Raw genomic sequence first — 16,989 nt, 5'->3', positions numbered from 1 at the left:
CTTTTATCAACTGGACAATGCTGACTCAGTTTCATCTTCATCCAACTGTTTTTTTAATCTGCATGGCAATACTAATTTCACAAAAACTGCACTATGCAGTTACTCAATTTACAGAACACTTCTTCACAAGATAACATCAACATCAATTTATCCAACATCATACGAATACCAAATTCAAGACTTTACGATCTCTAAAAATAACATAACCAATAGTGAAGCTAAAGCTATTAAAGAGTTGAAAAACAACCCCTACATTACTATAAGACAATGAGATAAAGGGGGATCCATCATTATCCTAGATAATGATCTATATACATAAGAATGCAAAAAGCTTCTGGATGAGAGAACTGTATACCTACCACTGATTTCAGATCCTACATCAAATGTAGAACTCTCTGTAATGCAAAACAGGTCAGATTGCTTCATGACAGTACCTTTTTTTTTCTTTTTTAAGAATATGAAATAAACTCAAGTTTTAATACAATTTTTTTTCACGCCTGCCTGGTTGCTGGATCCATTGTTTCCTTTGTACTGTGTTCACACAGCATCAACTTAAACTGTTTACCTTTCCAGTCTGTCTGCTTTCAACCCTGTGTTTTTCCCTACTCTGTAAGCTATACTGAAAATAAATTAGACTGAGTCTTTAAAGGATATTAGAGGTTATTGGCCACAGCAGAGAGGACAGGGGTCTTCCTAATTGAGCAAGGTTTGTTAAGTACCTTTTTTATTTTACACTTAAGGGTGGTGGCCCATGTGGCATTTTGAACCTATTTTTAGGCTGTTTTTAAGCAGTCCGTTAAAAAAACACATGCATTTTTGAAAACGCATCAGTTTTTTTGAAAATTCATCATTTTTTTCAGTTTTTCCCAATTATAATTATCATAATTGGGGAAAAATGAAAAAAAAATGCATGCGTTTTCAAAAAAAAGTATGCGTCTTCAAAATGCGTTTTTTAATGGACTGCTTAAAAAAGGGCCAAAAACGGGTTCAAAAGGCCACGTGCGCCACCACCCTTACATCACCAGAAGGTTTTTCACTTAGTTTGGAAAAACAATTTAAAAATAGCTTCTCTAAAATATCTAAAAATCTGCTGCATTTATGCCCTGGTGGTGCATCAGAGCTCGGGACTGCCAGCCGTCCGGATTTATCAGGAGACTGGAGCCTCTTATAAATCGGCTGCATGCCTAAGGGTGGGTCAGCATCATACGCTGCCACAATTAGCGCCAACATATGGTAAATGTGCCCCATAGTCTTCTTATAGTTATTTCATTACTGAGCAAACACCATATTGATATGCACTGTGAGCTCTAATGCATAAAAAGTTGTTTTTGGCTGTGTGCTATCCATTTATTCATTAGAAAACACATGGACAACTTTATTTCTATGGGATCTGTTGTTTGTCCGCATGAGGCCTAAATCAAGGTTTTATTTGAAACTTGTGTCACAATATCATATTTTATTACTTGGTGTACGTTGTATTTGATATACACTATATCTATGCTAGATATTTATCATGAAGAACACCATGGTGGAGCCAACTCTAATTTCGTTTTTTGGTTATGTTCAGCCTATACCCCAAGAAAGCTCCGGACACATACACTGAACATTTATGCCTCCATCTGCTCAGTATACATCTTACATCTTATACATCACTCTTCCTGCTGTACAGCAACAAATATGCTCAATGCAATTCTACTACATCCATCCTTGGCCTCCACTGAGCGTATGCTCTGGGAGGTCCCCAGTGATGTAACTGTAAGGACACTTACGTTTCTTAGGAGACATCTGGAACATTGGGCGCAGTCAATCACTGGCTGCTGTCAAAATTTACTCCTCCTTCCACTTTCTGGGGCAAGTGACAAGGTATACCACTGTTTGTGCATATAGTAAGATACGTCTTAGGCCTCTGTTGTAAGGACACGTTGAGGATACACCTTATGTATCCTAACAATGGAGGACTTAAAAGGAGATGTGTATGTAGTCTAAGTAGTTTACTCAATATTCATCAAAATTAGTTATTTATATATAAAATACAGTATTTTGTGAATTATATGGTGAGTTCACATGAAATTTATATGTAGCAGTGATAATAGGAAAAAATAACAACAGGAATGTGTTTCTCTTTTGTATTCCCTTGAGCAAACCATAAAGGGTTTATTCCCATATAGAACTGCATCAGAAGCCGCTCAACCAAGCCTTGACTTTCTGCTGCAGTTATAAAGGGTGTATTTTGGGGAAGGATTAAATCTGATCAAATGTGTGCTGTGTGTGCCTAAACATGTTGCAAATAATACATAAGTTTAGGTAGTATAGTTCTAGTGAGCAAAAAATATACATAAAGATATAGACAGACAGATATATACAGCCAAGTAAACAGTCTCATGATCTCATAAGAAATGGTCTGAAGACTTTGATAAGCCAAGTCTTCTTGTCATGACTATAAGTGAGAATTATGAGTAGGGTGTGTGTTGTCCTCTTATCTCACTCTGTTGAACCATTCACCATTCAACAAATAAGAAGAAGTGACAGGTATGTAGAATAGTGGCTGATAAACATTTACAGCTCTTTTCTTACCATGCAAAAAGTATCCACTTTGGCAGATAGAGCAATGTGTTTCATTGCGGCATTCATTGCACCCTAATGGACAAGCAAGACACATTTTGCTGTCATTGTCTTCATACGTTTTTGAGGGGCAATGTTTTCGGCATTGTAGGTGGTAGCTGAAAGCAAATTTAGTGTTAAAGAAATGAAACAGTCATATACCTCAAAGTCTAGTGCTCTATGCTGAGATAAGTAGTCAGCACTCCCTCCCTGAGCTAACAAAGCACTGACTGCAAGTCAACTGCTGAGAGATAAGACACCCAGCACATGATGTGTTTTACACTCAGAATCTCAGTGGCCAACATTTATTAAAGCATTTGCTCCAGTTTTCTGTCTGACTTTGCTCTGAAAAGAAGGGGTGTCCGGTGCACCAAAAAAAAAAAGATGCTGCACACTTCCCGAGCAGTGCAGGGTGCTTCAGATTATTGAAGACCTTGCGCCACTTTTGATTAATCTGACGCACTCTGCACACAACAGGTAGTTTGCACTACTTTTGATAAATCTGGGCCAGTAAATTCAGTAACTGCCCTGATTTTTAGGTTTACTCATATCTTACAGAATCTCTGTTTACAATGTACAAAATTATTTATTTCATACGGATATAAATGTTCTTATATATTTTACAGAAAATATAAAATACAGTTAAAAAGGTTGAGCAAATACGAAAAGAAATCAGTATTAAACGTTTAAAAATTTAGCTTTATAGTCCAAACAAGGAAATCCCTCTTAGTAATGTAATTCTACCTCACGTGGCAACATAAACTAAGCTCCTTAAACTATCATGTTTGCTATTACTACTGCTTCCAGCTACTGCACCCCTTAATAATTTTTACTTTAATGCTTACCATACACATACATAAGGAACAGTTCACGCCACCATTGCTCTTTTCCATTACTGCATAAATAACTCCAATAATGGATTGATGGAAGCTTGATGGAAAGCAACATTTCATTCATGTTAGTCTATAGGAACTAAATGTTAAAGGAAATCTTCCATTTGCTTTTATGCACTGTGAATCAAACCTACCTTGAGAATGCTGTAGCTACACAGATGCACAAACATATCTTGTTTAATCCCTAAACTGAGTAGTTTTGCTGAAAACTATTATAAAATTATGATAATGAGGCTCTGTCACTCCTGTGGCTGCTTCGGCACTCCTCTTACCTTAATTATGCACTGCTCCAGAGAATGATGTAATCACTGTGTTCTCCTTGCCAGGCAGAAGTAATTAATTGCTGCACCATCTCCCAGCTGCTGTATATGAGTCTTCCAGCTAAATTTGATTAGCTCTGTCTTGACTCTTCAGGAAACCCTCTGAAAAACAGCAGCTTGTCTGCACCCAGCTTTCCCAAGGTCCTGAATTGTATAATGGTTTTATGCGCAAAACCACTTGGATCAGGCATGTGTTTCTGCGTCAGTGTAGCTACAGCATTCTAAAGGTATATTTGGTTTATAATGCATAAAAACAAATCATAGATTTTCTTTAGGTGAAGGGTTTCATTTACCATGCCTAATAGGCAGTGTTGGACTGGCCCACCAGAGTACCAAAAGATCCTCTAGTGGGCCCAGCCTCTAACCTACTACTGGAGCCCAGAGATACAGAGGAAGACAACCTATCTTGGTAATAGAAGAGAGCAACGGATACCACCTGTAGTGGTGGGAACTTAGTCTTATCTGTATGCCATATTGTATGCTGATCCACCTGATTCCCACCATACAAGCATTCTTATGTCTTGAGGGGAGAGGGAGCATTAAGTCAAAGCCAAACACTTCTTCTGCATAAGTGATTGGGTAGGCAGATTTCTATTACCATTATCTCTCTGGGGGAGAGTCAAATCTACTGTACATGAATCCAATATATTTACAGCAATAAGATTAAGCTTCCTACAGTAATAATATTAACATCTACCTTTTATACTTACAGAAAATAACCTTGAAGACAGCTCAGGCAGATTTCTGGATCATCTGTACAGAGCAAAAAAAGATGTGAATATCAAATTATTATCTTGTGCTTTACGCCAACCGTCAAAATTGACTTGTTAAGAACACACTCTAAGTCATTTTAGCCATGGCAAAAGCTATACAAACTGAACTTGTTGAACTTGACACTTGTGACTAGCATGATGCATGAGCAAAGAAGACACATTCAGGTAATTTATTAATATTGGCACATCATACCTCTAAGTAAACCTAGCACAGTGATTATGAGCCAGAATGGAATCTACACCAGGTCCTACCTGGGGTATATTTCATCAAAAACCTTGGTTACTCATAACCTTGGTTAGCTTTAGTAAATTTTGAATGCCATGTAAAACCTTCAGAAAGTCACAATTCCTGGCTGTGTGCCAGGAACTGTGACTTTTTCATGTGACTTTGTTGAACAGAAAACTTTGACATATTATGCAATTATTATGAGTGCCTTAAAAAACATGACCGATTTAGGTTTAATTTTTTTCCTCTAATAAAATAGGTGCATTTAAGAACAAAAAAGTAAAGTAAAAATGATTGGTTATTGGTACTGAATCAAAAAGAAACAATATGAATGGTATTGTATGCATAATCCCTCTTTTATTAATACCATGTTATTTGGTAGTATTGTACACTATCATCTTGTTTATAAAAATGCTTTGCTTGGAGGAAATCCTTTAAGTAATCCCCTTGATTGTCTTACCTACTGGGCATGTTTTACATCCAGTTTCACAATCAACACATTCTCCAGTGTCAGGGTCTTCCATCTGTCCTATATTGTGTAGTAAAATATGGGATAAATTAGATGACGCAAGCATACAGGCTTGGAATGGGTTTATTATTGCTCACAGACATTAGCCATCAGTAAATATAGAAAAAAAGATTTTCCAAAAAGTACAATTTACAATTCACAGTTGATTTATTTTTAAGGCTACATTCACATATTCACATATGGTCCATGTATATGCCAGATAATCTCCAGATGTATATGCCAGACAATATCAATGTACATGCTTATCATATTCATAAACATACACTGGGAGAAGGAGGCATCCTTTTTCCTCACCAGTATACGTTATTTACACATGATGGAAAGAAGCAAACTGTATATTTCCATCCTTCTTCCCTCTGAAGAGTGATGTGTATGCTCAACGGAGGCCATTCGAGCCCATGGGGGGCGGAGGTAATTTAGCTGGGCGGGCGGAGGCTGTAGCAGGGCGGGCATACATGAGCCGCGCTAGAGAGAAAGAGAGGTGACCCCTCTTCTCTCCGTTGAAAATAATGCTGTGCGGCCGTAAATATGGCCAAAGATAGAGCATACTCTACCTTTTTGCAGCTATGGAAGGGTACGATGAGGACAAGTTGTGCTCACCAGACCGTTCTGTGCAGCTATTACCATCAATGGGGACGCATGTAGTGTCACAAGCTTGCGGCCATACATGTGCAACATCCCCCCAGGGCCTAACTTTTTCTTGGGGCCTGGAGGCCGCCAGTGCCCAGAATACCGGACTGGCTGGCTATTGTGGCCTAGGGCACGCTGATGTCACAGTGCTTGGTATGGGGACCGGAGGGCTATCCTACATCCTGGCAGGTCTCCAGCAGATGGTGTGTGCAAGAAATATGGAGGGAGAGGCTGAAGTACTGGTTCTCCCTGGGGCAACCCCTTAGTGTGTGTAGGATGAGTCCCTGGGGTGGTAAGCAGCCGTATCCAGGGATCAGACTGAGGCAACGTTGTGCAAATCAACTCAAGGTTCTTTATTGAACAACAGGTAGCAGACAGTGGGCTAAAACTGTCAAACAGCAGATCTGGATTCTGGTACTGGAGTGGTCATGGAGAGTCGTCCTCAGGAATAAAGCACCAGCCTGGTAGTAGATGCAGGCTGGGATAATTGAGATTGAGTTGTTTCCAAACTGTGAAAGATGCAGTTCTGGATTAGAGTCTCCTGACTCAGTTCCTGGGATTGGTTTCTGTGGCAGCACTAAAGGTGTGCTCCACACTCTATCTCTCTCTTCACTCAGATCATGTGGTCTGGACTGCTGACAGAGTGGGACCATGTGCTCACACTGCACAGGGGTTTTATACTCCCCCTGGTCAGGTGGTAGCACCTTTCCAATCACACTCCAGTTTACAATACGACCACATAATTGGATAACATCTTACACCCATTTAACTATTGCATTTCAAGGCAGAGGCTACAGTTGCTATTACATAATCTCTCAGAAACTTACTAGGTAACTAGGGGGTTCATGACTCCCTATGACAGCCCCTAACCTGGAGAGGGCGGTATTCACAATTACCAATTTGCCTATGTATTGGCAGGGGTGTTTCACATACATCCCACTCACGTTTATGTGAATGCATCCTTATGAGGTAGGAGACGCCTCCTACCGGTCTGCTAATGTAACACCACAAATGTGTTTCCTTCAGGTAAGATACTATTAAATTTGTTAAGTCAGAAGCTATCTTTCTGCCAGGTAAGCTGTTATGACATCACATATATCTTTCTGTCAGGTGAGCTGTTATGATATCACATATATCTTTTTGTCAGGTAAGCTGCAATGACATCACACATTTCTTTATGCCAGGAAAGCTGCTATGACATCACTTATATACGGTATTTCTGCCAGGTGAGCTGCTATGATATCACATATATATCTTTCTGTCAGCTAAGCTGTTATGATATAACATATATATATTTCTGTCAGGTAAGCTGCTATGATATCACATATATCTTTCTGTCAGCTAAGCTGTTATGATATAACATATATATATTTCTGTCAGGTAAGCTGCTATGATATCACATATATCTTTCTGTCAGCTAAGCTGTTATGATATAACTAGAGATGAGCGAACATGCTCGTCCGAGCTTGATGCTCGTTCGAGCATTAGCGTACTCGAAACTGCTCGTTGCTCGGACGAATACTTCGCCCGCTCGAGAAAATGGCAGCTCCCGCCGTTTTGCTTTTTGGCGGCCAGAAACAGAGCCAATCACAAGCCAGGAGACTCTGCACTCCACCCAGCATGACGTGGTACCCTTACACGTCGATAGCAGTGGTTGGCTGGCCAGATCAGGTGACCCTGGGATAGACTAGCCGCTGCCCGCGCTGCTCGGATCATTCTGTGTCTGGATGCCGCTAGGGAGAGAGCTGCTGCTGGTCAGGGAAAGCGTTAGGGTGTTCTATTAGCTTACTGTTAGGCAGGAGTGATTCTCCAAGAACCCAACAGCCCTTCTTAGGGCTACAATAACGTTCTACTTTTTTTTTTTTTTATTTGCATCTAGTACCATTTTGTGAGGAATTAGCAGGGGGACTTGCTACCGTTGTGTTTAGCTCTTAGTGGCACACATATCCACCTCAAACACCAAAGTGGGAAAATTTAGTAGGGGTTGGATTTCAATTAGGCACAGTCTGCCATTTGTCCTTTTTTATTTTACGTTTATTTTGTTTAATAACTCAGCGTCATCTCATCTGGCATAGTAGTGTGCTTTCATACTTGGCTAGAAAATAGCCATAGGAGAATCCAAACGGCTTACGCCTACAGTAGCGTTATATATTTGATTTCTGGTTGATCTGCTGGTGGCTGTACTTGCTGCAGTGCATCTACTAGCCAATTGTCAGCAATTTGTAGTGAGACTTGCGACCGCTGTGTTTTGCGCTTAGTGACGCACATATCCATTGCAAAGACCGAAGTGGGAAAATGTAGTAGGGGTTGGATTTCAATTAGGCACAGTCTGCCATTTGTCCTTTTTTATTTTACGTTTATTTTGTTTAATAACTCAGCGTCATCTCATCTGGCATAGTAGTGTGCTTTCATACTTGGCTAGAAAATAGCCATAGGAGAATCCAAACGGCTTACGCCTACAGTAGCGTTATATATTTGATTTCTGGTTGATCTGCTGGTGGCTGTACTTGCTGCAGTGCATCTACTAGCCAATTGTCAGCAATTTGTAGTGAGACTTGCGACCGCTGTGTTTTGCGCTTAGTGACGCACATATCCATTGCAAAGACCGAAGTGGGAAAATTTAGTAGGGGTTGGATTTCAATTAGGCCCAGTCTGCCATTTGTCCTTTTTTATTTTACGTTTATTTTGTTTAATAACTCAGCGTCATCTCATCTGGCATAGTAGTGTGCTTTCATACTTGGCTAGAAAATAGCCATAGGAGAATCCAAACGGCTTACGCCTACAGTAGCGTTATATATTTGATTTCTGGTTGATCTGCTGGTGGCTGTACTTGCTGCAGTGCATCTACTAGCCAATTGTCAGCAATTTGTAGTGAGACTTGCGACCGCAGTGTTTTGCGCTTAGTGACGCACATATCCATTGCAAAGACCGAAGTGGGAAAATTTAGTAGGGGTTGGATTTCAAATAGGCACAGTCTGCCATTTGTCCTTTTTTATTTTACGTTTATTTTGTTTAATAACTCAGCGTCATCTCATCTGGCATAGTAGTGTGCTTTCATACTTGGCTAGAAAATAGCCATAGGAGAATCCAAACGGCTTACGCCTACAGTAGCGTTATATATTTGATTTCTGGTTGATCTGCTGGTGGCTGTACTTGCTGCAGTGCATCTACTAGCCAATTGTGAGCAATTTGTAGTGAGACTTGCGACCGCTGTGTTTTGCGCTTAGTGACGCACATATCCATTGCAAAGACCGAAGTGGGAAAATGTAGTAGGGGTTGGATTTCAATTAGGCACAGTCTGCCATTTGTCCTTTTTTATTTTACGTTTATTTTGTTTAATAACTCAGCGTCATCTCATCTGGCATAGTAGTGTGCTTTCATACTTGGCTAGAAAATAGCCATAGGAGAATCCAAACGGCTTACGCCTACAGTAGCGTTATATATTTGATTTCTGGTTGATCTGCTGGTGGCTGTACTTGCTGCAGTGCATCTACTAGCCAATTGTCAGCAATTTGTAGTGAGACTTGCGACCGCTGTGTTTTGCGCTTAGTGACGCACATATCCATTGCAAAGACCGAAGTGGGAAAATTTAGTAGGGGTTGGATTTCAATTAGGCACAGTCTGCCATTTGTCCTTTTTTATTTTACGTTTATTTTGTTTAATAACTCAGCGTCATCTCATCTGGCATAGTAGTGTGCTTTCATACTTGGCTAGAAAATAGCCATAGGAGAATCCAAACGGCTTACGCCTACAGTAGCGTTATATATTTGATTTCTGGTTGATCTGCTGGTGGCTGTACTTGCTGCAGTGCATCTACTAGCCAATTGTCAGCAATTTGTAGTGAGACTTGCGACCGCTGTGTTTTGCGCTTAGTGACGCACATATCCATTGCAAAGACCGAAGTGGGAAAATTTAGTAGGGGTTGGATTTCAATTAGGCACAGTCTGCCATTTGTCCTTTTTTATTTTACGTTTATTTTGTTTAATAACTCAGCGTCATCTCATCTGGCATAGTAGTGTGCTTTCATACTTGGCTAGAAAATAGCCATAGGAGAATCCAAACGGCTTACGCCTACAGTAGCGTTATATATTTGATTTCTGGTTGATCTGCTGGTGGCTGTACTTGCTGCAGTGCATCTACTAGCCAATTGTCAGCAATTTGTAGTGAGACTTGCGACCGCTGTGTTTTGCGCTTAGTGACGCACATATCCATTGCAAAGACCGAAGTGGGAAAATTTAGTAGGGGTTGGATTTCAATTAGGCACAGTCTGCCATTTGTCCTTTTTTATTTTACGTTTATTTTGTTTAATAACTCGGTGTCATCTCATCTGGCATAGTAGTGTGCTTTCATACTTGGCTAGAAAATAGCCATAGCAATAGGATAGCATTGTTTGGTTTTAAAAACTCAAAAACACAAAAAAAAAAAAAAAAACACAAAAAAAAGTAAAAAAAAAATTAAAGCTATAACTCTCATTTTAAAAATGTTTAACCCGAGGGCTAGGGGTAGAGGACGAGGGCGGGGACGTGGGCGTCCAACTACTGCAGGGGTCAGAGGCCGTGGTCCTGGCCGGGGTGAGACACCACCTGCTTATGAGGGAGCAGGGGAACGCCGCAGAGCTACACTCCCTAGGTTCATGTCTGAAGTTACTGGGACTCGTGGTAGAGCACTGTTGAGGCCAGAACAGTGCGAACAGGTGATGTCGTGGATTGCTGACAATGCTTCGAGCAATTTGTCCACCAGTCAGTCTTCCACGCAGTCCACCCATGTCACCGAAATCGCCACTCCTCCAGCTCCTGCACCTCAGCCTCCTCCCCCCCAGTCTGCCCCCTCCCAGGAAAATTTGGCATTTGAACCGGCATACTCTGAGGAACTGTTTTCTGGACCCTTCCCACAGTCACAAACCACTTGTCCGGTTGCTGCTGAGCAATTTTCCGATGCCCAGGTTTTCCACCAGTCACAGTCTGTGGGTGATGATGACCTTCTTGACGTAGTGGAAGTGTGTAAAGAGGTGTCCGACGATGAGGAGACACGGTTGTCAGACAGTGGGGAAGTTGTTGTCAGGGCAGGAAGTCCGAGGGGGGAGCAGACTGAGGGATCGGAGGATGATGAGGTGACAGACCCAAGCTGGGTTGAGAGGCCGGGTGAACACAGTGCTTCTGAGACGGAGGAGAGTCCTCGACCAGAACAGGTTGGAAGAGGCAGTGGTGGGGCCAGACGGAGAGGCAGGGCCAGAGCTGGTGCATCAGCGCCAAATGTGTCAACTAGTGAAGCTCCCGTGGCGAGGGCTCTTGCGGCGAGGGCTAGATCTTCAGAAGTCTGGAGGTTCTTTAAGGAAACACCGGATGACCGACGGACTGTGGTGTGCAACATTTGCCAAACCAGGCTCAGCAGGGGTTCCACCACTACTAGCTTAACTACCACCAGTATGCGCAGGCATATGAATGCTAAACACCCCACTCAGTGGCAACAAGCCCGTTCACCTCCGGCCGTGCACACCACTGCTCCTTCCCCTGTGTCAGCTGATAGTCAGCCCCCTGCCCAGGACCCTGCCACAAAAACCCCATCGTCGCCTCCACGATCCTCCACAGCATCCACCAGCGTTCAGCTCTCCATACCCCAGACGCTGGAGCGGAAACGCAAATATAGTGCAACCCACCCGCACGCCCAAGCCCTTAATGTGCACATCTCCAGATTGCTTAGCCTGGAGATGCTGCCCTATAGGCTAGTAGAGACCGAGGCCTTTCGCAACCTCATGGCGGCGGCCGTCCCTCGGTATTCGGTCCCCAGCCGCCACTACTTTTCCCGATGTGCCGTCCCAGCCCTGCACCAGCACGTGTCAGACAACATCACCCGTGCCCTGACCAACGCCGTTTCTGACAAGGTCCACCTGACCACGGACACGTGGACGAGTGCTGCCGGGCAGGGCCACTATATATCGCTGACGGCACATTGGGTTAACTTGGTGGAGGCTGGGACCGAGTCTGACCCTGGGGCTGGTCATATACTGCCGACGCCGAGGATTGCGGGGCCTACCTCGGTCCAGGTGTTTCAGGCCTACTATGCCTCCTCCTCCTCCCACCCCTCCTCCACCTCCTCCTCCGAACTACCATCCGTGGGCACGGCGCCATCAGTCGGTAGCTCTAGGCACAGCAGCAGTGCCGTTGCTAAGCGACAGCAGGCGGTGCTCAAACTGCTGAGCCTAGGCGATAAAAGGCACACCGCCCAAGAGCTATTACAGGGCATCACGGCGCAGACTGATCTGTGGCTGGCACCGCTGAACCTGAAGCCAGGCATGGTTGTGTGTGACAACGGCCGTAACCTGGTGGCGGCTCTGCAACTCGGCAGACTGACACATGTGCCATGCCTGGCCCATGTGTTAAATCTGATAGTTCAGCGTTTCCTCAAGACATACCCCAATCTGTCAGATTTGCTCACGAAGGTGCGCCGCATCTGTGCGCATTTCAGGAAGTCCAGCACAGATGCTGCCACTCTCAGGGCAGCGCAGCGCCGCCTCCAACTGCCCGCTCACCGACTGTTGTGCGACGTGCCCACGAGGTGGAATTCAACACTGACCATGTTATCCAGAGTTTACCAGCAGCGCCGAGTCATTGTAGACTGCCAGATGTCAACTTCCACCAGAACTGGTAGTCAGGTCAGTCAGCTTCCTCAAGTCTACAATGAGGAGTGGACGTGGATGTCTGATATCTGTCAGGTGCTGAGTAACTTTGAGGAGTCAACACAGATGGTCAGTGGCGATGCCGCCATCATCAGCCTCACCATCCCGCTGCTTGGCCTGTTGAAAAACTCTCTGATCAGCATGAAGTCGGAAGCTTTGCGCTCGTCACAAGAGACGGGGGAAGAAGATTCCCTTGTTGATAGCCAAAGCACCCTTAGGTCTGTTTCTCAGCGCATATCGGAGGAGGTGGAGGTGGAGGAGGATGAGGAGGAAGAGGAGGAGAATGTTGGCGAGACACAAGAGGGGACCATTGTTGAGTCCTTTACTGTTCAGCGTGTATGGGCAGAAGAAGAGGAGTTGGAGGAGTTGGAGGAGGAGGAAATGGACAGTCAGGCCAGTGAGGGGAGTGAATTCTTACGCGTTGGTACTCTGGCGCATATGGCAGATTTCATGCTAGGCTGCCTATCCCGTGACCCTCGCGTTCAAAGAATTTATTCCAGCACCGATTACTGGGTGTTCACTCTCCTGGACCCACGGTACAAGCAAAATCTTTCCACTCTCATCCCTGCAGAGGAAAGGAGTGTGAGAATGCATGAATACCAGCAGGCCCTGGTGCACAAGCTGAAACAGTATTTCCCTTCTGACAGCGCTAGCGGCAGAGTGCGTAGTTCTGCGGGACAAGTAGCGAGGGAGAGTAGGCGAGCAGGCAGCTTGTCCAGCACTGGCAAGGGTACGCTTTACAAGGCTTTTGCCAGCTTTATGTCACCCCAGCAAGACACTGTCACCTGTCCCCAGTCTCGGCAGAGTAGGGCTGATCTTTACAGAAAGATGGTGAGGGAGTACGTAGCTGACCATACCATCGTCCTAAATGACACAGCTCCCTACAACTACTGGGTTTCAAAGCTGGACATGTGGCACGAACTGGCGCTGTACGCCTTGGAGGTTCTTGCCTGCCCTGCCGCTAGCGTCTTGTCCGAGCGGGTTTTCAGTGCAGCTGGTGGCATCATCACCGATAAGCGTACACGCCTGTCGACTGACAGCGCTGACAGGCTGACGCTTATTAAGATGAATAAAGCCTGGATTTCTCATAATTTCCAATCTCCACCAGGTGAAGGAAGCTCAACCTGAATAATTGATCCACTCCTCCTCCTCCTCATTTTCCTCCTTCTCCTCCTCTTTGTACAGTAAAGCAGAGGAAACTGGCTATTTTTTGACAGGGCCCACTGGCTCTTGCTATAGTACTTTATGCATTTAATTTTTCTGGAGGGCCACCGACCCGGTCCTCTGTTTTAAACAATTTTTGGGAGTGCCACATACAGGCACTCAATCTATTCAATTTTTCTGGAGGGCCACCGACCCGTTCCTCTGTTTTAAACAATTTTTGGGAGTGCCACATACAGGCACTCAATCTATTCTATTTTTCTGGAGGGCCACTTACCTGCTCCTCTTTTTTGAAAACTTTTTGGGACTGCCACATACAGGCACTCAATCGATTCCATTTTTCTGGAGGGCCACCTACCTGCTCCTCTGGTTTGAAAACTTTTTGGGACTGCCACATACAGGCACTCAATCTATTCTATTTTTCTGGAGGGCCACCTACCTGCTCCTCTGGTTTGAAAACTTTTTGGGACTGCCACATACAGGCACTCAATCTATTCAATTTTTCTGGAGGGCCAACTACCTGCTCCTCTGGTTTGAAAACTTTTTGGGACTGCCACATACAGGCACTCAATCTATTCAATTTTTCTGGAGGGCCACCTACCTGCTCCTCTGGTTTGAAAACTTTTTGGGACTGCCACATACAGGCACTCAATCTATTCAATTTTTCTGGAGGGCCACCTACCTGCTCCTCTGGTTTGAAAACTTTTTGGGACTGCCACATACAGGCACTCAATCTATTCAATTTTTCTGGAGGGCCACCTACCTGCTCCTCTGGTTTGAAAACTTTTTGGGACTGCCACATACAGGCACTCAATCTATTCTATTTTTCTGGAGGGCCACCTACCTGCTCCTCTGGTTTGAAAAATTTTTGGGACTGCCACATACAGGCACTATCCAAATTAAATTGTCTCCATAGCAGCCTCCACACGTTGTCTCCATTGCTACCTCCAAAAGTCGTCCATATAGCTGCCTCCATACATCGTCCCTTTATCAAACGAGGTGTGTCAGGCAGAAATTTGGGTTGTTTTCATGGATTCCACATCAAAGTTGTTAACTTTGTCGCCACCCAGCTGTGTTATCCACAAAATATACTAATAAACTTTTATCATTTACCAATATTATTTCAGCGCTTCTTGCGCATCTGTTTACATTCCCCTCACCCGCCATATCCTAAACTTATAAGAACGCTACTACACTTGATCTTATACAAAAGGTTCTTAGAAGTGCTGTTTGGGGAGTAGCCTAGAGACAGGGGCTTGGATTGGCGAAAGCTCGCCTGGCAGCGGAGCGCCAACTCCATGCCAAGATCCAACTAACATAGTTTTAACTGCAGAACCTTTAATCTACTACTAGTTCACTGCCTCCATACATGGTCCCCTTATCAAACGAGCTGTGTCAGGCAGAATTTTGGGTTGTTTTCATGGCTTCCATGTTAACTTTGTCGCCACCCTGCTGTGTAATCCACAAAATATACTGGCAAACTTTTATCATGTACCGATATTATTTGAGCGCTTCTTGCTCACCTCCTTTGGTTCCTCTCTGCCACCCATTGGTTTGAAGCCTGAGTCCATTTAGGGTATGTCGCCATGCCACTCTCTAGCCTGCTGCCGCTGCCTCTGCATGCCGTCCCCTATAGTGTCAGGGTCAATTATTGCATGTTTTAGATGCTATCTAGCTTCATTCTGTCACTCTGTCATGGCCATGCTGTTGCCCATAATTTTGGCATAATGGTGCGATTAAGCAACCTCAGAGGCATCCATGCATGCTACCCCTGCTGTTTCCTGTCCATTTCCGTGGTGTTTCCATCCTTTTCTGAGGTTCCCAGGTGTTTGGCCAAGCTTCCCTGTGCAGAGCCTTGGTCCCCTTGAAAAATGCTCGAGTCTCCCATTGACTTCAATGGGGTTCGTTATTCGAGACGAGCACTCGAGCATCGGGAAAAGTTCGTCTCGAATAACGAGTACCCGAGCATTTTAGTGCTCGCTCATCTCTAGATATAACATATATATATATTTCTGTCAGGTAAGCTGCTATGATATCACATATATCTTTCTGTCAGCTAAGCTGTTACGATATCACATATATCTTTCTGTCAGGTGAACTGTTATGATAACACATATATATTTCCTTTAGGTGAGCTGCTATGACATCACATTTGAATTAAGGTAAGCTCTTGTGACACGACATATGAATTTCAGTCAACAAAGCTGCTGTGACAGTACAACAGTTTTTTTCAAGTAACATTGTTTGGCAGCAGAAATGTATATCATTTAGGTAAATGGCCACTTAATTTTCAACAAAACTTTGCAAAAATGAAAAGTACAAGTGACTACAAGAAACTTTCTAATGTATGTTTAGTGTTTCTTTCTCCATTTATCATCCCCCTTCCTAATCTGTTTTTCATTCTCAAATGTCTGTAAATTCCCTCTTGTAAGCAATTAGACAGAAGAGGTGTCACATTAAACAGAAGCTCTAAACAGATTTGTTAAAAGTAGAAACTATTGACTAAAATATTTAAAGGTTTTGATGGTAGTGTCTACTAAAATAGCAAATAAACCGGTGACAGAATTATGGTCAACCATGGCTCACTATTAGTCATGGGGAATAAAGGTTAAGCAATCTCTTGCTGAACCATGGTGGAGGCCACAATGCAAAGAATTCTTTTTGTACAGGAGGTTTTAATTTTTGTAAATGTATAAAAACATTATAAAACCTACAATTTGGTATCCCTGTGACTGTACCGACCCAAAGAATAAAGGAGATGTGTCATTTGGGGTGCACAGTGAAAGCCATAATAACCAGGCCCACAAGAAAATGGTGCATATGCAATTTTCATCAATTTCGCTGCATTTGGAATTTTTTTCCCACTTCCCAGTACATGGCATAGAATGTTAAATACCTTCACTCTGAATTGCAATTTGTTACTTATAAAACAAGCTCTCACACAGCTTTTTACATGGAAAAATAAAAACGTTACAGATTTGTGAAGGTGGGGAGTAAAAAATGAAAACGCAAAAACCATAAAGAGCCTTGGCGTTAAGGGGTTAAGAACATAAATCAAAATCATTCCAGTCCCATTATAACTACATTTTCATGGAAGTTGTACCTTTAAAGCCACTAAGAGAATAACAATGTCTCAATTATCTGAATTAATTTCTTAAACACGGATTTTCCAATAACTTG

General features: G+C 43.4%; 1 protein-coding gene across 1 annotated transcript in view; it reads right to left on the bottom strand.

Moving 5' to 3' along the window:
• Positions 1-16,989, bottom strand: part of LOC140127395 (cysteine repeat modular protein 2-like) — a 74,258-nt gene that overhangs the window by 52,330 nt on the left and 4,939 nt on the right. Inside the window, exons 3-5 of the mRNA XM_072148031.1 lie at positions 5,274-5,342; positions 4,525-4,567; positions 2,575-2,720 (exon numbers count right to left, since the gene is read on the bottom strand). Coding sequence (XP_072004132.1) covers positions 2,575-2,720; positions 4,525-4,567; positions 5,274-5,342 — 258 coding nt within the window. The remainder of the gene's footprint in view (positions 1-2,574; positions 2,721-4,524; positions 4,568-5,273; positions 5,343-16,989) is intronic.

The sequence above is a fragment of the Engystomops pustulosus genome, chromosome 4 (assembly GCF_040894005.1).
Source record: "Engystomops pustulosus chromosome 4, aEngPut4.maternal, whole genome shotgun sequence".
Classification (NCBI taxonomy): Eukaryota; Metazoa; Chordata; class Amphibia; order Anura; family Leptodactylidae; genus Engystomops; species Engystomops pustulosus.
Note: the sequence above shows the minus strand (reverse complement) of the source record. Positions and strands in the feature narration are given on the sequence as shown.